The following is a 20,256-nucleotide window of genomic DNA, read 5'->3' as shown; positions in this document are numbered from 1 at the left end:
AACTCAAGAACCGTGAGATCATGACCTGAGCCGAAGTCAGGCGCTTCGCCCACCGAGCCACCCAGGTGCCCCGGGGGTCTGGAGCGATTTTAAATACCGCCCTTTGGGGGCGCCTGGGTGGCTCAGTCGGTTAAGCGTCCAACTTCGGTTCAGGTGGTGATCTCACCGTTCGTGAGTTCAAGCCCTACGTCGGGCTCTGTGCTGAGAGCTCTCGGAGCCTGGAGCCTGCTTCAGATTCCGTGTCTCCCTCTCTCTCTGCCCCTCCCCTCCCCTGCTCACTCTCTCTTCTCTCTCCTTCCAAAATAATAAACATTAAAAAAAGCTTTTTTAAATAAAATAAATACCGCCCTTTGACATAGCCACCCATCATGGACCACATAACCGAGACGGAAGCTTTCTCAGAAGGCAGGCTGAACCTCCCTTATACCCCCATGTAGCCCGGCTTCAGGTCTATGTTGTTCGAATGCTGGTTGTGACCCACCCAGCTGATTTCATGACCCTGTAACGGGTCCTTACCCGAGGTTTGCAGACACGCTTCACTAGAACACTGCCGTCCTCTAGACATTCCCCATTGATAGAAGTATTCCCTCTGTGCTGTTCAATACAGAGGCCTCTGGCCACATGTGGCTATTGAGTGCCTAAGATGTGGCTGGGGTCACCAAGGAACTGAGTTGTTTGTTTTTCCTTACGCTATTTTGGTATAATTGTAGATTCGTAGGAAGCCGCAAAAATAGTACAGGGAGACCCCTGTGGGCGGCTCACCCAGGTTACCCCGCCCACTCAGATTACCCCACTAGTTACGTTTTACATGACTGCAGTACAGTATCCAGCCAGGAACCTGGCCTTGGTACAACGCGGGGGGGTCTACTTCTATCTTTTTTTTTTTTTTTTTTTTTTTTTTTTTTCAACGTTTATTTATTTTTGGGACAGAGAGAGACAGAGCATGAACGGGGGAGGGGCAGAGAGAGAGGGAGACACAGAATCGGAAACAGGCTCCAGGCTCTGAGCCGTCAGCCCAGAGCCCGACGCGGGGCTCGAACTCACGGACCGCGAGATCGTGACCTGGCTGAAGTCGGACGCTTAACCGACTGCGCCACCCAGGCGCCCCTCTACTTCTATCTTTTTATCACGGGTGTACATTTGGAAAACCACCACTACAATCACGATGCAGAACTGTTCCACTGCCACAAAGATCACCCCCCAACTACCCCTTATAGTAACCCCCGCCCTCCTCCCTCCCAACGTCTCTAACCCCCAGTAACCATGAATCTGTTCCCCATTTCTATAATGCTGTCATCTCGAGAGTGTTCTATGAATCATACTCCACATGACCTTTTGACATTGGCCTTTTCCACTCAGTATAAATTAATTTAAATAGCTACGTGTGGTTGGAGGCAACTCTGTTGGACGGTGCAGTTCTAGAGAGTTCCATGAGATTTAGTTCCCACCGGTGATTACGTATGATGTGACCTACAACGTGGTTGTCAGCGTCACCATTGGAAATGGGCACAGAGAGAAGGGACGCCTGGGTGGCTCAGTCCATTGAACCTCCACCTGCAGCTCGGGTCACGGCTCAGGGTTCGTGAGTTCACTGCTGTCGGCGCAGAGCCCGCTTTGGATCCTCTGTCCCCCTCACTCGGCCCCTCCCCTGCTTGTGCTCTCTCTCTCTCTCTCTGAAAAATAAATAAACATTAACAAAAGAAAAGAAAATAGGTACAGAGAACACTTCACAATGAGTATTCCAGAAACTAAAGCAATTCCTCATGTTCTTCGGTCCCTGGTCCGGCCCCAGGTTCAGTGGCTCCTAGACAACTATGAGACGGCCGAGGGTGTGAGCCTGCCACGGAGCACCCTCTACTGCCACTACCTGCTGCACTGCCAGGAGCAGAAGCTGGAGCCCGTCAATGCCGCCTCCTTCGGCAAGCTCATCCGCTCCGTGTTCATGGGCCTGCGCACCCGACGGCTGGGCACCAGGTGGGCCGTCCACCCCCGACAGCCGCAAAGCCCGTCCCGTCTCCCAAGTTCTCCAGGGCCTCAGCTACCCCTGTCACGCCCTCGCTCACTGGCCTCTTCCTGTCACACCCACACATCCCCACCCCAGGGCCTTTGCACCAGCTATGCCTTCTCCTTCACGCACTCTTCGCCCGTATTCTTCCTCAAACGCCTCCTGGCCCCGTTAACTAAAACTGCAGCCTTCCCACCTCCCACCTCCCTGACTCCCCAGACCGCCCCCTTCCCCGCTTGCTTTTTCTCCTTACGGAGGAGCACCATCCAACATGACTCTGGGTTACTCCCTTCTCTTGTTTCTGATCTGGCTTCCAATGCTAAAATGCAGGAGCTGCACACGGTTGGTGCTTAAATCAGGGCCTTCGAGTGAATTCATGTAGGGAGGAACAAGGAGCCATCCCACGAACCCACTCTTCCCTTCTTCTCCTTTGCAACGCCCACACCTCCCTGGGGTGAGCCCTGCTCATCTCTCTGGTCCAGTTCCCAGCTTAGGTGTTGCCTCATTCGCTTGCACGTGCCTGACCGTCTCTCTGTGTCGCGGTTTCTTCTTCACCTGTCTGTGGAGGGTGCCAGGAGCACCTTCAGGGGAGAGGGCTGAGGAACACGGGCCCTTGTGCGTGCGGAGCGCTCAGGCCAGGGCCCGCGGTGTCCTTGTAACTATTAGTCTACGAGTCTGTGCTGAGGTCCCGGCCCGTGCCAGCGTCAGGGGCCCAGGCGTGCCCTCCGATGCCGGCCCCGCCTTCCCAGAAGGCCGTTGGCACGTGGGGACCTCGCCTGGCACCCACAGCCCCTGTCCTTCCCCAGCACGGCGCCCGCTCGGCTCTGTGGAACACGGGTCTCGCCCCCTGGGCTGTTCGTCCCCCAAGCAGAGAGGAGGCAGGGGGGACGGGAAGGGCCCGGCGAACAACCGGAGCCCCCCACCCCCCCCCACCCCGGGCGCAGCCTGGCTCTCACCATCTGCCTCCCCCCCAGGGGCAACTCCAAATACCACTACTACGGCCTGCGGATCAAGGCCAGCTCGCCCCTGCTGCGGCTGATGGAGGACCAGCAGCACATGGCCATGCGGGGCCAGCCCTTCTCGCAGAAGCAGAGGTAGCGGGAAGGGGCGGCCCCGCGCGGGCGGGGGCGGGGGGCAGGGCTTGCTGGCCTGTCTCAGGGCCCCAACTGCCCCCTCTGCAGGCTCAAGCCCCTCCAGAAGATGGAGGGCATGACGAACGGCGTGGCTGTGGGGCCGCAGCAGGCCGCGGGGCTGTCGGACATCAGCGCGCAGGTGCAGCAGTACCAGCAGTTTCTGGGTGAGAGTGTCCTGGCCCGCGGGGCGGGCTCTGGGGCAGGTCCGAGGCCTCCGGGGAGCATGCACATGGTTCCCTTGTCCCCCCGCCCCCGCCGCAGAGCCTCACCGTCCCCCACTGCCTGCGGGGGGGGGGGGCCCTGCTGGGGAGGAGGGTGATGACAACCTAATACATCCCGGGGAGAGGCTTGGTGGGGGGGGTGCCCGCAGGTAGAGGATAAAGGCCTCATGGTGTCTCCTCCCGCCTCCAGATGCCTCGAGGAGTCTCCCTGACTTCTCAGAGCTTGACCTCCAGGGCAAAGTGCTCCCCGAGGGCGTCGGGCCTGGGGACATCAAGGCCTTCCAGGTCCTGTACCGGGAACACTGTGAGGTAGGGCAGCTGACTGGGTGGGCAGGGGTGAGGGAAGGCCATGCTGCCCCACCCCCACCCCGTCCCTGAGCATCCAGCCTCCCCAACAGGCCATTGTCGACGTCATGGTGAACCTGCAGTTCACCCTGGTGGAGACGCTGTGGAAAACCTTCTGGAGGTACAACCTCAGCCAGCCCAACGAGGCGCCTCCGCTGGCCGTGTGAGTCCCTCAGTGGGAGTGGGGAGGAGGGAAGGAAGTGGGGCACTGTGGCCGGGGCAGCCAGACCTCGGCCATCATGTAGAAGGGGGGCATCTGCCCGAACCCCTGCAGTCTGGGGGGTGTATGTGGCCTTGTGACCCCCACCCCGGAGCGTGCCTGTGTGTCAGTCTGATGGCGCGGGGGGATAGCGCGCCTCGCTGGGCCGTCTCCTCCCTGCAGCGGGTGGGTGCCTGTGCCCGTCTGACCCCGGGGGCATCGGGGCCCGTGTCAGCCTGACCTCAGGGGCGGGGTGGGTGTCCACAGGCACGACGAGGCTGAGAAGCGGCTGCCCAAGGCCAGCCTGGTGCTCCTCTCCAAGTTTGAGCCAGTGCTGCAGTGGACCAAGCACTGTGACAACGTGCTGTACCAGGGCCTGGTGGAGATCCTCATCCCTGACGTGCTGCGGCCCATCCCCAGTGAGTGCGCCGCTGCCGCACCCCCCCTCCGCCCTCCCACCTCCCCGCCCTGCCCCCCCCCCCCCCCCCCCCCCCCCGCGGTCCTGACACGCCCCCGCTGCCACCCACAGGTGCCTTGACCCAAGCGATCCGGAACTTTGCCAAGAGCCTGGAGAGCTGGCTCACCCACGCCATGGTGAACATCCCAGAGGAGATGCTGCGTGTGAAGGTGAGGGCGGGCCGAGCGGCCAGCCTGGGTGCACAGCCCAGCTCCTCCCTCCTGGCCATGGAACTGTGGGCTGGGGGCCTTGGTCTCCCCTCCCTGTTAGAGGCAGTTCCTGTTCCCTCAGAGTGAGCTTTGGGTGTTGTCTTTACAAACCGGCTTCCTCAGGTGCCCACTTCTGAAACACAACCCCTTGGTGGTATTTTTGTACACGATCCGACATCTTAAAAAAATCAAAACCAAATGCAGCTTGAAGTAGTTCTCTTCAGATGGTTTCAATGGGGGGGGGGGGGGGAAAGCACCATCTATAAGGTGACAGAATAATGGCCCTCTGCATCAATGCTGCACATTCACTGCTTAGATGTGAGGGATTAGATGCAACGTGCTTGCTCTTGGCCAAAAAAAGTAAAAGGAAGAAAAGTGTTGTTTTGTTGTCCTTAAAATGGTAACAAGACAGTTGTACAGAACCAGACATCTGAAGCATCACCCCTGAGTGCACTGCACACTGGGGGCGGGGGGGGGGGGGTGGTGGGGGGTGAGGGGTGGAAAGAGTAGAAGCTGGATCCAGGGGGAAGCCCTTCAGAACTGGCAAGACTCATGAATTCATTCATTTATTCAGCATGCATTTATTGAGCACCTGCTGTGTGCCAGCATGGTTCTCAATGCTGGGAGCGCAGCAATGACGGAGATGAACAAAACCCCACCCTCCCTGACACTCAAAGGAATAACAATCCAAGCAATGCCCTTTCTAGGCAGTGCCCTCAGAGTTTGTATTGTGTCCTTTAATTAAAAATAATAACAACACGGGGCACCTGGGTGGCTCAGTCGGTTGAGCTTCTGACTCTTGATTTTGGCTCAGGTCATGATCCCAGGGTTGTGGGATTGAGCCCCGTGTCTGGCTCTGGGGTGAGCGTGGCACCTGCTTGGAATTCTCCCCCCCCCTCCCTCCCTCCCTCCCTCCCTCTGTCCCTCTCCCCTCTCTCCCCTGCTCGTGTGCACAGTTTTTCTCTCTCACTCAAATAAAATTTAAAAGAAAAGAAATAATCTGGTCAGACACATTGCATTGATTTTTTTTTTTTTTTTTTTTTTTTTTTTTTGTCCCATACTTTGGGTGTCCACCCAAAGTTTGAAAATCCCAAACCCCTTGATTTCCCAACAAAAACGACAAGATACATCCCTCCCTTTTAGGAGAAAGAAAGGATCAGAGAAGTTGCAGTGTGTGGGGCAGGGGATGGCGGGGGTGGAGGTGGGTTCCACACAAGCCACAAGCCTCCCCCCCTCCCCCCGCCCCGCAGGTGGCGGCGGCCGGTGCCTTCGCGCAGACGCTGCGACGCTACACGTCGCTCAACCACTTGGCGCAGGCGGCGCGGGCAGTGCTGCAGAACACCGCGCAGATCAACCAGATGCTGAGCGACCTCAACCGCGTGGACTTCGCCAACGTGCAGGTGAGCGCGCGGCGGAGCCGGTGAGCGCGGGGCGGCCCCGGGGCGGTGGCTGAGCCGCGGGCACGTGCCCGCTGTATTGCAGGAGCAGGCCTCGTGGGTATGCCGCTGCGAGGACCGCGTGGTGCAGCGTCTGGAGCAGGACTTCAAGGTGACCCTGCAGCAGCAGAACTCACTGGAACAGTGGGCGGCCTGGCTTGACGGCGTCGTGAGCCAGGTGCTTAAACCCTACCAGGGCAGCGCCGGCTTCCCCAAGGCCGCCAAGCTCTTCCTCCTTAAGTGGTCCTTCTACAGGTGCGCTCAGGCCCTGCGCGATCCGGGCGGGAAGGGGCGGGGTGGGAGGACCCTGATGTGAGGGCGGGGGCTTAGGGACGGCTCCTCCCCTCCGGGGGCGGGTCAGAATGGGATCACAGGAGGCCCCGCCTCCTCGGGGAATTTGGGACTGGAGAAGACCTCGCCCCCCTCCCCGCCCCCGCCTTCCCTGGGGCTCAGGTGCCCTTTTACGAAGGCGGAGGCGCCCTGTTGGCGGTGGGCTGGGTGATGACCGTTTGCTGTCACTGACGGGAGCCCTTGGGGAGCCAGCGCGAGGCCGGGCCCGGGTCGCCGGGCTTGCCGGCGCTTGGGGTCTTTGCGGTACTATACGGGGGCGAGAGGCGGGGCCGGGCCTGACGGTCTCCTCTCCCGCCGCCGCCTACAGCTCCATGGTGATCCGGGACCTGACCCTGCGCAGCGCTGCCAGCTTTGGGTCTTTCCACCTCATCCGGCTGCTCTACGACGAGTACATGTACTACCTGATCGAGCACCGCGTGGCCCAGGCCAAGGGCGAGACCCCCATCGCCGTCATGGGCGAGGTGCGCGCGGCGGGGCGCCCGGGGCGCGGGCGGCCCTCCCCCCCCCCCCCGCCCTTGGCGGGACCCTCACCCCTTGTCTTGCCTCCTTGCAGTTCGCCAACCTGACCACCTCGCTGAACCCCCTTGACCCGGACAAAGGTAGGCGGGGCACGTCCCTACCCAGGGCCTGAGTCCAAGGGGCGGCGACCCAGGGGGATTGGGGCGGAGGAGGTGCCCACGGTGCTCTGGGGGTGCGGCCGCCACACGCTGAGCCGGGCCTGCTCTGTGTGCCCCAGACGAGGAGGAGGAAGAGGAGGAGGAGAGCGAGGACGAGCTGCCACAGGACATCTCACTGGCGGCCGGCGGAGAGTCACCCGCTCTGGGCCCGGACGCCCTGGAGCCGCCGGCCAAGTTGGCAAGGACAGACACACGGGGCCTCTTCGTGCAGGCGCTGCCCTCCAGCTAAGCCCGCGGCCTCCCCCCACCCCGCCCCACCCGCCCCCGCCGCCCATCCACGCCAGGGTCCCTCACAGCTTCTGTGGCTTCGCTGTCACCGTTCCAGCCTCGGCCAGGGCCGGGATGGGGGCCTCCAAGACAGGGAAGGCTAGGGGGTCCCCGCCCCCAGTGGGGCCGGCACCAATCACAGGGCCGGGGCGGAGCCGCAGCTGCAAACTGACACAAAAGACGTGCCTTAAGGAACCCGCCTCCGTGCCCAGGTGCCCCGTGGGACAGCCAGCTTGGCTCCTTGGCCTCCAAGGCCTCAGCATCTCCCTCTCCCATCCCAGGGGGCAGGCAGGCAGGTCCCCCTCCCCTGTGGAACCGTTAACTTATTCAGCTCGCTGGCTTTGCACAGTCTGTCCTGGGCCCAACCCTGAGCCCCAGGTGGGCACAGGTGGGCGTCACCTGGGGACCCCCACTGTCAGCAGCAGCCCCGGGACCCCTCCCCCAGCAACCCCACCGCTCCCCACTCCTTGGTATAAGTGCAATTAAAGCCGTGGGTGTCGCATCTTCTCCAGAGCTGGGCCCTCCCTTGCCCCGCAGCCCTAGAGGGGGGCACTGCCTGGCCTGGTCGGGGGTAGGGTGGCCGGGGGATGCCGCCTCCAGCTTCCAAAGAGCAGCAGGCGGGGCTGGGCGTGGGAGCCCCGAGGGGCCTGCTGCCGGCAGTGGGGTCCAGAAGTGCCCGCGCCCGTCCCGGCCCAGGCTGGGGGCTCCACTCCCTCAGATCCAAGACCCCAGTGTCCCAGGCCGCCCGCCTCTGGTTTGTAATGGAACCTCCGCGCTCCTCCTCTCCCAGGAGACTGTGCTTCTCCTCCGTGCAGTGCGCCCCGCCCCCCACACGACTATTGTGCGATTTTTGTGAGCCGCCTGAGCGGAGTTGGTAACTTGTTGGTTTTTTTCCAACCATCATGGCCTTATCTGTTCCGGTTTTCTCAGTGTCTTCAACCTGTGAGATAGATGTTTATGGCAAAAAGCAAAAAACAAAAAACAAAAAAAAAAAAAAGGAAAAAAAAGAAAAACCTGAACCTATTGTATAAAAATCACTATTTTGTGTGCTCCGCGTGCTACAGCTTTTGGGGTGGCCCACCCCCACCCCGTCCCGTCCCCCCCCCACCCCGCCCTCGGGGCCTCCCCTCTCCTGGCCGTGAAAGTGTCCACGCGTGTGGTAGTCTAGTGTGCCGAGCTGTTTTCTACCTTTTTGTAGTCTTTCTTAAAACACAATAAATTCCGCTGTGATATTTGGCTACTGCTGACTCGAGGGGCCTCGGGGCTGGGGGCTCCAACTGGGCCCTGAGCGGCAGTAAAGGGAATTCAGTGAGGCTCAGAAATAAAACATTTATTACATGAAGAGGAATGACGGGCAAGGGGAGGGGATGGCCACGAGGTCTGCCACCTCAGGTGGGGGAGGCTGGGACGGGCAGGGCAGGGGAAAGGGGTCCATTCGGCCTCCCCGGGGCGCAACGTCCACACCTGTAGCCAAGGAAAGGGGCAGACGCGCCAAGAGCAAGGGCCTGTGCCCAGCGCGGGGTGAAGGTGGGCGCTTGAGGCTGGTGGGGCAGGGGGCTCCCTCCCTCTGCCCCTTCCCAACTTAAATAGGCATAAATAAGAAGCGTCCAGACTCTCAGGCCACCAGGGGCTGCCCCACCCAGCCCCCTTCCCCGCAGCCTAACACTAGTGCCGGTCGTCAGTCGGTCACCGGTCGGCCGGCCAGCCGGGGAGAGGCTGCCAGGAAGGCGGCCAGCTCCCAGGCCGCGGAGGTAGTTGGAGTCAGTGTCCAGAGCGGCCGGGCCCTCACAGCACAATCCACGTGTACCTCTCACTGTCTGCCAGAACCTTCAGCGAGCACCCTGCAGGGAAGGGGCAGAAGGGAGCCGTGGAGTCTCTGCGGGCCCAGGCTGTGGGAGGGGTCTGCCTCTCTCCCCGACTTGATTTGGGCCACACAGGGTTCCAGAAGGCAGTGAGCCTGCTGAGTTACGCTGCAGGCTGGAGGCCTGCAGCCACCCGGCAAAGCTCTGCTGAATGAAGGACTGGCCGCGGCTCCCCAGGCGCCACGCCTGCCGGGTCCTCTCCAAGCCGGCCCCTCGCCTCGCCGGGCCTGCCCTCCTCCCCTCACCCCCATTCCACCGTGTCCAGTGGCACAGCCAGCGGACTCCTCCACTCAGGAACACTTAGGAATCAGCACCCGCTCCAGGCCTGGCATGGCACCAGGGTAAGGACCTCAGTCCTGACCGCCATCGGGTCACGGGGCCCACCTTTGTGCAGCGCCTCGTTGGTCATCCTATTGACGTAGCGGCCGCTGCTCTCAGGCACCAGCCACTTCATGACCATGTCCACGCAGCTCTTGCGGTATGAGCTCCAGACACTGCCGCTGAGGGCAAGGGGGTGAGGGGGCTCTCATCACCCAGGCTGCCCACCCCTGTCCCAGCACCGCCCCCCCCCAGCCCCGGCCCCGGCCCCAGTCCCACCTCACCTGGTCTGCCCCTTGACCTCAGTCAGGTCGCCTACACTGACTGTCACGAAGATGCCTGTGTTGAGGTCCCATGCCACTTTGAGGCTGGTGTGATAGGTCTTTGGTCTGCAGTGGGTGAGGAGCAAAGGAGAAAGGGACGGGACCAACGGGTCCCTCAGCTGGGACCCAGGCAACCCTGGGGGGCTTCTGTCTTTGGAACAGTAACGGAGTTTGGGGGGGCAGGGGAAGTCTTCTCACATCCCCACTCGCCCACTCCCCTGAAGTATCCGAGCGTGGCCCGCTGCTGGGCGGGGGCGAGGGGCGTCCCGCTCACTCACCGGAGCTGGCCCTCCTCAGTGGGGGACGGGAACGCCAGGAGCAGCAGGCCGATGTTGATGAGGACTTGATTGGTTTCTGGGCAGACCTGGGGGGCAGGGGCGCGGGGGGGGGGGCAGGCAGTGGGACAGTGACAGTTATTGAGGGTGATGCCCAGAACAGGGAGGCCCTGGGCACCCCCCCCTCCCCCCCCGTTCCCTCTCTGGGCCCACCTCGAGGATGACAATGTCATAGTCACTGAAGGAACAAAACTGGTGGGCCCAGGTGGCATCATGGCGGATGACCTCATTGATGACGTATTCGAAGTCCAGCGTGAGCTGCTCCACCGTCAGGTACTGACCCTGTGGACAGCGGGCGGAGGGCAAGACTGCATCAGCTGTCACCCCAGCAGGCTCCCCAGGGGCTGCCCCTAGGCCTGCCCCCCCACTGGCACCAACCTGGACGGCAGCCCGCTCTCTCATGGGCCGCAGATTGCGGCCACGGAGATCAGTCACCACAAAGGGCAAGGAGATCTTGTCATCCTCGAACTCTGAGGGGGCAGGAAGTGGGGGTAGGGGTGGTGGGAGGCCTGGGTGGCCTCCCATGCCTGGGGCCCTGCCCACTGGGTGGGTTCCCAGCTCACCATCCTCCGCTTCGGTCCCTTCGCTGGACCCCAGCACGTAATACAGCTTGGTGTAGTTGACGTAGCCGGGCTCAGGGGCTGGTGCCTCCGCCGCAGGGGGGCTGTCTCGGGGTACCACATCCCCACATGGGGCCAGGGGCTCTGAGGGTGGGCGGCAGCGACTGCCCGAGGGCCCCGGGCAGGGGGGCAGCCGGGCTTCCTCCGAGGTCCCGCCCTTGGCCTCTCTGGCCCTGCGGAAGATGTCAGCCACAAACTCCTTGGCTTTGGCGATGGCGGGCGAGGGCTCGGGGGCCCCAGGGACCCGGGCGGGGGCTGTTTCGGGACAGGGACTGGGGAGGGTGGGGGGCACCTCAGGGCTCTGAGGCCCAGGGGGGCTGGGAGGGGCCGGAGGGGAGGTGGTGTGGTCATACAGGATTTGGCAGAAGTTGTTCTCGCCTGAAACGAAAACAGTGAAGGGGGGGTGGGGATGTCAATAAACAAGTTCAAATCTAGGGCACTGCAGACCTCCCTCATTGCCCGGGGGCAGGGCGGTGGGGGGTGGGGCGGGTGGTTCTTAGAAATCCACCTTGGGGACACCCTTCTAGAAGACTTCCCTATGCTGAAAGATCAGTTGAAAACACTCAGAAGGGGAAAAGGCCTTACATGCGCGTGCAAACACGTGCATAAACAATACCTTCAAGCTTTATTTCTGAGCATCTACCAGATGCCACACTGAGGACGCGAGGGAACGAGACACAAAAATCCCTGCCCTTGGGGAGTTCACAGTTTACAGTGACAAAAGCTAAAAATCACCAAAGTCTGAAAACTTACTCCATAGCCCTCCATCTTCCCCAACGGAAGCCTGACTGACTTGGGCACATCTATGGGCACCATCAGGAATGTGGGCTCGCCACGGACAACCCCAGTGTGTTCAGGGAGGAGCACTGTAGCTGAGCCCTGGGCCCTGCCTGCACCAGCTCCAAAGGACCCCCTCCCCCCCACAATCAACACTGAGAGGGCGGGGGCTGTGTCCTCCCAGTTCAGAGACTGGGGAACGAGGCTCAGAGGGAAACTTGTCCAAGGGCACACTGCATGACAATGCGAACCAAGGCACTCCTGTCCACCAGAGTGGACGACGGTCAAGTCAAAACTCCCCCTTTGTGTAAACACTGTCCTATGGCGAGGTGTTAGACACGGGTGACGATGTCCCCCTCACCCCAGTGTGCACAAAGCTGAATCCTGTCCCACGTGACGCTTCCTACAGGGACCCATAGCCACAAGTACCGGGGGCAGGTATCGGCCTCAACCAGGCCTGGGTTCTGGAGAGGGCCCTGCCCACAGTGGCACAAGCAGCCGGGGAAGGAGGCCCCTGCATGGGCCTGGGGACAGGACATCCTGGCCCTTGCTGGTTTGTGGCTTAATTGTATACATTTAATCCTTTTTTTTATATCCACTCCACTCCACTCCCTCTCCCAGGGACAACCGTTTTAATGTACTTAGTGGGTGTCTTCTTACTGACTCCATTCTTACGAAATCGGGACATAAGTGGTGTCGTCGACTGGTTACAGATCTCCTTGGTTTCTTTTGCATTTGGATGTGTCTTCAAGGCATGCTCCACAGACACGCGTGCTAGGGCGCTCAGTGGACTGCCGATCCAAGGGAATCACTGCCTTGTCCTACCTCCCCGATCCCCAGGGATGGACGCCAGGTAGCCCCTACCACCAAAGCCTTGGACGTGCCCAGGCTCAGGCCGGGCTGCGGTCACATTGTTGCCCTGTGGCCCTGAGGGTGCAGGTGAGGCCCCAGGGTCCCCCATCGCCGCCAGTGGTAACATCAACCAGCTTAACATTAGCTACTCTTAACATTAGCTACAAGGGACATCACCTTGTGACTTTCACTGGCGTTTTTCCTATTCCCGAAGACATAAGATGGCCTTCTGTCTACCAACTGAAATTTTAAGTGACCGTTTCTGCTCGAAAAGGGCACTGCACTGTCCAGCATGGTAGCTGTGGCCACATGGGGCTACTTGAGCTCAACTAAAATTAAATAAAATTTAAAAGTCAGTTCTTGGGTCACTCAGCCGCTTCCAAGTGGCTACCGGTGGCGGCTGGAGCGGACACGGCAGATATAGACCATCATACCCCTACGGAAAGTTCTAGTGGACGGTGCCGGGGTGCAGCATGGCTAGCTTCGGATCCCGTACTCCTGCTGTCCAGCTGTGTGGCCCTGGACAAGGGACTCCACCTCTGCATACCCCGGCCTCCTCATCTGCCGTGGGGGGCAGTGACAGGACCACCCTCGGAGGGCCGCTAGGCGGAGTCCGCAGGTCACGGGCTCTGAGGCTTACAGCCCGTGCTCGGCCCATCGTCGGGCCCGGGGGCCTACCTGCCGAGTGGACCGAGACCGCACAGGCCACCAGAGAGTAGCTGGTGTTGAGCAGCACCACCTGGTCCTTCTTGAGCTGGAAGGCGGGCTGGAAGGTGGGGAAGGGGTAGACCACCTGGTACTTGGTGTGCAGCATGAAGCCGTGCCGCAGGCACTGCGCGCTGGGGTCGCCTGCAGCAACACAAGCCACCCAGGCTCACTCCCGGCCTCGGGGCGGGGCCGGGGGGGGGGGGGAGCAGCCCGCACCCCGAGGCCCCCAGCCCGCTCACCCGGGTGGGCCCGGCTGGCTTCCCGGCAGGCGGCGCAGCGGCCTGGCGACGGCACCGCCACGGTGCTGATGTAGATGTCTCGGTGGTTCTCGTCACTCATCATCATCATGTTCATGAGCATCCCATTGGCCGAGCGGGTGCTGGGGGCCGGCACACCTTCAGCGGCCTGGCCCACGCACCACCCTCGCCGGGCTTTCCCTGTCCCCGGGTCTTACTTGAAGCCGAAGACGATGACCTTGGAGGCATCGCTGGGCCACTCGCACACGGTCAGGTACAGGTCGCTGTAGATCTCCTCATCCTGGAAGAGCCGCACCTGCCGGACCTGAGCAGCATGGTCGGGGTCGGTATGGAGTCAGAGCAGGCAGGGTGGGGGGAGAGGGGGCCCGAGGCTGCACGATGCTGGCCTGGAATCCGAACTGGGGCTGAGCTGGCAGGAGCGCCCTTTCTGGGGGGGGGGGGGGAGGTGTGTGACTCCAGCCAGGGAGTCTAAGCTGCCCCTGTACCGTAGCCTCTGTCTTCCTGAGGACGGGCAGGGGAAGCCACCCTCACAACTAGGGGAAGCAGGGAGGCGGCCTGGCACGGGAAGCAGGGCCCTGGCCCAGCAGGGAGGAAGCTGATAGAAGCTCTGCCTCACAAAAGGGGACCCTGCTAGACACATCGGTTCCAAGCCGGCTCCACCCTGAAACCTGTCCACCTCCCTGGGCTCACGTGTCAGCTGGTCTGACAGCACTCACCTGCTGGAATGGGGGGGTTCAAGGAGTCAAAGTCAGGGTTAAGCGAATGGGGTAGCAAAGCTAACGGCTCCCCCCTGGCCTGAGCCCGCCGTGTTCCGCAGGCTAGATGTTGAGCCGAACCTCACGAGGGTGCTGCTGTCTACCCGCTTTCAACTATAAAAACGGCAATTTCGTGTGGCTTGACCTCACACGTGGTAAGTCCTGACAACGACCTTAGGAGTACGATTTCTCTGCTTTACAAACAAGGAAACTGGGGCTCAGGGGTGCTGTGATCTGCGGGTCCTGCTGCTGGAAGGGACAGCCCAGCACCGGGCCCAGCCCTACCAGCTTGAGCTTGCTGTGGACGTTGAACTCCCACCAGTACAGATGGTAGATGTAGAAGGAGAAGTCGTCATCCCCGCTGCTGCTGGTGTAGGAAAGAACGTAACGGCCGCACTTGGAAAAGCCCAGGAAGATGTGTCTGTGGGGGTGGGGGCAGAATGGCCAGGTCAGGGCCAGCCTGCCACCCCACTCAGCCACCCCCCTGCTCGGCCCAGCCTCACGCAGCCTCACCCTGCGTAGAGAAAGTCCTCGTCCACGATGTTCTTGAGGGAGACGCAGACCCTGGGCGGCAGCTTCCGGAAGAGGCGAGGGGAGAGCTGCCCACTGATCTGGGGAAGGGGTGGCCCTGGCTCTTAAGGCACCATCGCCCCCAGTCCCCTCACCTAAAGCAGAGTAGCACCCCCAAGTTCTCGCCCAGACACATAGCCCCCCCCCCCAACTATGACGGTCAAGAGGGGTCCGAGCTCCGGAAGGTGGGAATAGCTAAGGAAGATGGCTCAGCTGGGCCTCATTTGAGCCTCACTCTCCACGAGGGACCCATGCCACCCTCCCAGCCTCACACCTCTTCAGTTTCAGAGCCCCCTCTTGCCCAAGCACCCAGGTCCTGAGGACCAGCACTGGCATCACCTCCTCCAGGAAGGTTCCCCAGTCAACCTTGGTCACAAGGGGCCACACTGGCTGCCTTCCTAAAGGCTGTTTCCGGTGGGTGTCCTCCACCACTAAAGAGGCTTGACCAACCGCACTCACCTATTCCTGACCCACTAGCCTACACACAGGGTGCTCAGGGCCTTTGGGACAGCCCTGGCCTCAGGGACAGGTGAGGCAGCAGAAGGGTGGGGCTGACCAGTGACCTTCCAATTTCTGCCCAATTCCCCCTTCTCAATTAACCTAGCCGCCTTCCAACCGACTCCCTCATCCCAAAAACTTCAAGGAAGAATTTGAGCGGGGGGGGGGGGGGGGACAGGCAGGCACCAGCTGAGTGCTAGGGGATCAGAGCACCCGGGTCCTACAGCCCAATCTGAGTGAGATACTTGGCCTTGCCCTCAAGAGGTTACAGTCTGATGGGAAACACCCCTATCTGGGGAGCTCTCTGGCACACTCTTCAAGGAGATCCCCGTCTGATGGAACAGCCCTGTTGGGGAGGCCCAGGCTGACGGGAGACACAATCCCAGTCCAGGGAGCTTCCAAGCTAAGGGTGGAGCCACAGACCAACCCAGGGAGCAACCAGGCTGAGGGTGGCGGCTATCCCTGCCCAAGGAACTCGTCAAAAGGAGGAGACACAGCCCTGCCCTCACAGAGTTCCAACCTAATGGAGAAGGCACTCTCGCTACCCACAGGGAAACAGTTCTGCCCAGGTTGCTGCTGACCTCACAGCAGATTCACATGTCTGCCCTCCCGGAGCTCCCAGACTGATGGGAGATAGATACGCGGACACATTGTAAGTTTACAGTCTGATGGAGAAGACAGAGCCCTGCTCAGGAAGCTCCCAGTCTGAGGGAGAAGACCAGGCTTTCTCCAGGAAGATCCCTCCCATTCGATGGGGGAGGCAGACACAGGTACAGGAACTCCCGGCTCCCGTGTGGTCAGAGCCGGGACAGAGAGAGGAACACCAGGCAGAGGAAGCCCAAAGCCGGTAGCAGGGGCTCTGCCAAGGGGGCGGAAAGGCTCCATAACGGAGGGGCCATGGGAGCAGGGTTTTGAAAACCGAGTCTGACCCTGGATCGCCCCCTTTCTCCTTATTCCTGCAGCGACCCCCCTCCACCCAAGCTCTTTCCCGGCCACCTCCAGCAGCTCTTCCATCCAAGCCCCCTACCGCGGACCCCGCCCCCAGCCCACTCCATCCAAGCCCCCGTCCCAGCCCCCTCCATCCAAGTCCGCTCTCCTGGGCCCCGCCCAGCCCCCTTCCTCTGAGCCCCCTCCCCCGGGGCTCCGCCCCCAACCCCTCACCCCGCGAACTCCCTCCCTCCCTCCCTCCGCCTCCCTCGTCCCTTTTCCCCACCCTCCAGCGAGCTCTCCCCAGACTCCAGGCCTCACCTTGACCCGCTCCAGCTGCTTGAGGACGTGCTCCCGCCGCCGCCCCGCTGCCCGCTTCCCCCCGGCGCCCCCGGGGCCGCCGCCGCCGCTCCCGGCCCCGCTGTTCCGCTCCGATTTCGAGCTGGGCGCCATTTTCACCCCCTCCCTCCACTTCCGGAGCAACCGGCCTTTTCGTCCCACCCCCGCCTCCTCCTCATTGGCCCTTTCTCGGCATTGCGGCCAGTCTGTTGGGTGAAAGCCCGCACTTGGGGCCTCTTCCCGCTACGCCTGTCCATCAAAGCGATCTCGGCACTTGATTGGTAGAAACGGCACAACCCCCGTGGTCCGCCGCCGTATCCCCGCCTTTCCGCAAGGACGCACCCATCAGAGGCCCCATTTGCGCCCCTTGCCGAAATGACTTTGACCGGATAGGCGAAGGCCCCTATCCGTCTCGGCGGCGTCACGCCCCCCTGCGGCTAGTGGGTTTCCATGGAGACCGCGGGCGGTCCAGGCCTGTGGGCGGGGCGATGGGAGTCTGTGGTCCACAAGGGCCAGAGTCCCCAGCCTAGTGATGTCGGCGCTCTCTACGGAGGTGCAGAGGCCTGACAGTATCCTGAGACCACCAGGGCAGGCCGAAGAAAGGGATTTGCAAAAAAAAAAAAAAAAAAAAAAAAAAAAAAAAAAGAGATTCGATTAAAAACATCTTTCGTTGAAAGTAGGGACGGCCTGGTGGGATGACGATGACGATAATGATAGAATCTATCGCTTATATAGCACTTCACATGTGCAAGACACGGTTCTGAGCTTACAAACAATTCTATGTAGTAAGTCGCTGTTGTGCCCATTTTACAGATAACAATACTAATAATTGTTGAATGCCTGCTGAGTATCATTTTCATATGTGTTAGCTCATCTAATCTTCGCAACAGTTTTGTAGATAGGTCCTTTTTAAAAAGATTTTTTTAATTTTTTTTTTTTTTTAATTTTGTGAGAAAAAGACAGGACGTGAGCAGGGGGAAGGGCAGAGAGAGAGGGAGACACAGAATCCGGAACAGGCTCCAGGCTCTGAGCCATCAGCACAGAGCCCGACTCAGGGTTCGAACCCGTGAGCAAGATCATGACCTGAGCTGAAGTGAAACGCTCAACTGACTGAGCCACCCAGGCGCCCCTAGATAGGTCCTTTTATTACGTCCATTTTACACAGGGTGAAACTGAGGCTTACCGTGTAGTGCTCCTGAGTACCTGGCACGCATATGCCTCAATTATGGCTGTAATCAGAGAGGGAGTGAATGGATCTTGTTCTTTGTACTCTCAGCCTCATGAATGCATTCCGTACATTCATTTATGCAGCAAATATTTCTTGAGCACCTACTATGTTCTAGGTTCTAGGGGTACAGCAGTGAACAAGACAGATGATAAAGAAATAGATTTCAGTTACCTAATTCCAGGTAGGATTAGAAATCAAAGAGAAGGAAGAAGGCTGCTCAGGCCAGTTAGAGAGAGGTCCCCATGCAGGTGAGGAGAAGGAATATTGCAATAAAGACAAAGCCTTCAGAGGGATGAGGGTGACATGACTGAAAGACCCCAAAAAGTCCAGTTGGGCCAAAGCAGGAATAAGCAAGGAAGAAAGTAAATAAGTCAAACAGACAAGGACCGGGAAGTGGGCAGGGAGTGTCGGGTGAGCAAGATAGTTGGATTTTACTCTTAAGCATAAAGTGGAGCCTCTGGAAGGTTTTTAGTAGAAGATAATGGAATCTGATATGAGATTTAAAAGATCATTATGATCCATGGAGCACCTAGCTGTCTCAGTGGGTAGAGCATGCGACTTTTGATCTCCAGGTCTTGAGTTCAAATCCCACATTGGGCGGAGAGATTACTTTAATTAATAAATAAACAAACAAAGAAATAATCATTGTAATCCAAAGTATTAAATAAATACCCATGAGCTCATACTGGTGTAAATAAATGATTGAATAAAAAATGGGCGGGGGGTGGGGGGGGGGAAGAGACCACTCTTCCATATAGAAGATGTTCAATTAATAGATGTTCAATTAATAAGTGTAGAAAGAATGAGGGAAATAGGAAATTATCATCAGGCAGACACCACAATTACAATTTGCAGCAGGCGAGATCTTCCAATGAGTGCTAAAATTTGTGGATGAAACTGGAAGGAGAAACACCTACCCTAAAAGTATCGCTCCCAAAATATTTATTAACTACTGGGTTTTTTTAAATATATGTCCACAGATTGTTTGATATGCCTCCTTCCGGGAGGTGGAGCTTAATTCTCCACCTTGTTGGGTGCGGGCTGGATTTAGTGACTTGCTTCTAAGGAATAAAGTTATGGGAAGGGAAGCAACTAACTTGACAGTGGAGAAATCTGGCAGACATGACCTCAGCCAGGTAATCAACATTGTCATCATAGCGATGAGTCATGTGCCCGGACCCTTGATATGATATGATGAGGAGGACACATCACCTCCTCAATATCGTCACTTAAACCCCCAAACTCAATCTGGTCGTGAGAAACCATCAGATGTTTGTCCCAACTTGAGCGACAGTCTACAAAGACCTGACTAGGACACTTCAAAAACGTCAGGATCACGAGAAACAAAGCCTGACCAAGAAACTGGCGCGACTTAGAGAAGTCTTAGGAGACGTGATAAATAAATGAAATGTGGTGTCCTGGATGGGACCCTGGACCAGAAAAGAAAAGGACATCAGAGAGACAACTGGTGTCACTCACATTAAGCCTGTAGTTTAGTGAACAGTCTTGTGCCAAGGTTAGCTAACCTCTTAGTTGTGACAACTGTACCGTGGTTATGCAAGACGTTCCCATTCGGGCCAGTGGGTAATGGGTAGACAAGAACTTTCTGTTCTTTGCAAACTTTGCAAATTCTGTTCTTTGCAAACTTTCTCCTTTGCAAATTGTCTTAACTCATTGAGCTGCCATATTAAAAACGCTGTAGACTGAGTGGATTTACACCCAAATTTGATTTCCCATCGTTCTGGAGTCTGGGAAGTCTAAGATCAAGGCACTGGCATAGCCAATCCTAGATTGCATACCCTTGCTATATCCTCCCATAACTGAGAGAAACAGCGAGAAAGAGGAGAGAGCAAAGGCACACGAGCACTGGCTCCTTTATAGAGCGCTAATCCCATTCATGAAGTCTCCATCCTCATGACATAACCACCCCCAAAGGTCCCACCTTCCAGTACCATCCCATCGGGGCTGGGTTTCAACGTATGCCTTTCGGCAAGGCACAAACATTTAGTCCATAGCACAAAGCTTCTGTAAATTGAAAATTATTTCAAAATACCAAGGTTTCTGAAGAGAAGACTCTTCAAAAGTTCATTTGGCTTCTGTGTGGAGGATGTTGAGGGGAAGAGGGGTGGTGGGGCACGAATGGCCTCAGGGAGGCCAGAGGGAGAGGTTATGGTGGCTCGGATTCGAGTAATAGCAGTGAAGATGGAGAAAAGCGGCTGTATTCGGGGCCCATGGGTCATGTTCAAGGACTGGGTATCGGGGTAGAGATAAGAAGTAGGTTTCAGGGGCGCCTGGGTGGCTCAGTTGGTTGGGCCTCCGACCTCGGCTCAGGCCATGATCTCGCAGTTCGTGGGTTCGAGCCCCTCGTCGGGCTCTGTGCTGACAGCTCAGAGCCTGGAGCCTGCTTCGGATTCTGGGTCTCCTTCTCGCTCTCTGCCCCTCCCCCGCTCACGTTCTGTCTCTGTCTCTCAGAAATAAATAAAAATGTTAAAAAAAAAAAAAAAGTAGGTTTCAGTTACTCTCCATCCTTGCCAATATTTGTTATCTTCTGCGTTTTTTTTTTTAAATATTTATTTATTTATTTTGA

The 20,256-nt window shown here is 58.7% G+C and overlaps 2 protein-coding genes across 14 annotated transcripts in view; one reads left to right on the top strand and one right to left on the bottom strand.

Moving 5' to 3' along the window:
* The window catches only part of RFX1 (regulatory factor X1), a 32,564-nt gene extending 24,032 nt beyond the window's left edge, over positions 1-8,532 (top strand). For all 13 annotated transcript variants that reach the window (XM_045492218.1, XM_045492216.1, XM_045492209.1 and 10 more), the window contains 12 exons: positions 1,793-1,974; positions 2,980-3,099; positions 3,187-3,302; positions 3,550-3,668; positions 3,758-3,867; positions 4,171-4,322; positions 4,433-4,530; positions 5,820-5,969; positions 6,052-6,260; positions 6,664-6,817; positions 6,910-6,955; positions 7,093-8,532. In XM_045492218.1, coding sequence (XP_045348174.1) covers positions 1,793-1,974; positions 2,980-3,099; positions 3,187-3,302; positions 3,550-3,668; positions 3,758-3,867; positions 4,171-4,322; positions 4,433-4,530; positions 5,820-5,969; positions 6,052-6,260; positions 6,664-6,817; positions 6,910-6,955; positions 7,093-7,262 — 1,626 coding nt within the window. In that variant the 3' untranslated portion in view covers positions 7,263-8,532. The remainder of the gene's footprint in view (positions 1-1,792; positions 1,975-2,979; positions 3,100-3,186; positions 3,303-3,549; positions 3,669-3,757; positions 3,868-4,170; positions 4,323-4,432; positions 4,531-5,819; positions 5,970-6,051; positions 6,261-6,663; positions 6,818-6,909; positions 6,956-7,092) is intronic.
* A 77-nt stretch (positions 8,533-8,609) lies between these two features.
* Positions 8,610-16,590, bottom strand: DCAF15 (DDB1 and CUL4 associated factor 15). Its single transcript, XM_045492223.1, has 13 exons — positions 16,424-16,590; positions 14,621-14,718; positions 14,393-14,528; positions 13,550-13,656; positions 13,335-13,474; positions 13,066-13,236; positions 10,702-11,136; positions 10,517-10,608; positions 10,292-10,420; positions 10,082-10,167; positions 9,765-9,869; positions 9,547-9,662; positions 8,610-9,141 (listed from the first exon to the last, which is right to left on the bottom strand). Exons 1-13 carry the CDS (start codon positions 16,553-16,555, stop codon positions 9,086-9,088), a joined length of 1,803 nt encoding a protein of 600 aa, XP_045348179.1. The 5' UTR covers positions 16,556-16,590; the 3' UTR covers positions 8,610-9,085.
* Positions 16,591-20,256: the final 3,666 nt, after the last annotated feature.

The sequence above is a fragment of the Leopardus geoffroyi genome, chromosome A2 (assembly GCF_018350155.1).
Source record: "Leopardus geoffroyi isolate Oge1 chromosome A2, O.geoffroyi_Oge1_pat1.0, whole genome shotgun sequence".
In the NCBI taxonomy this organism is placed as follows: Eukaryota; Metazoa; Chordata; class Mammalia; order Carnivora; family Felidae; genus Leopardus; species Leopardus geoffroyi.
This window is presented reverse-complemented; position numbering and strand designations above follow the sequence as displayed.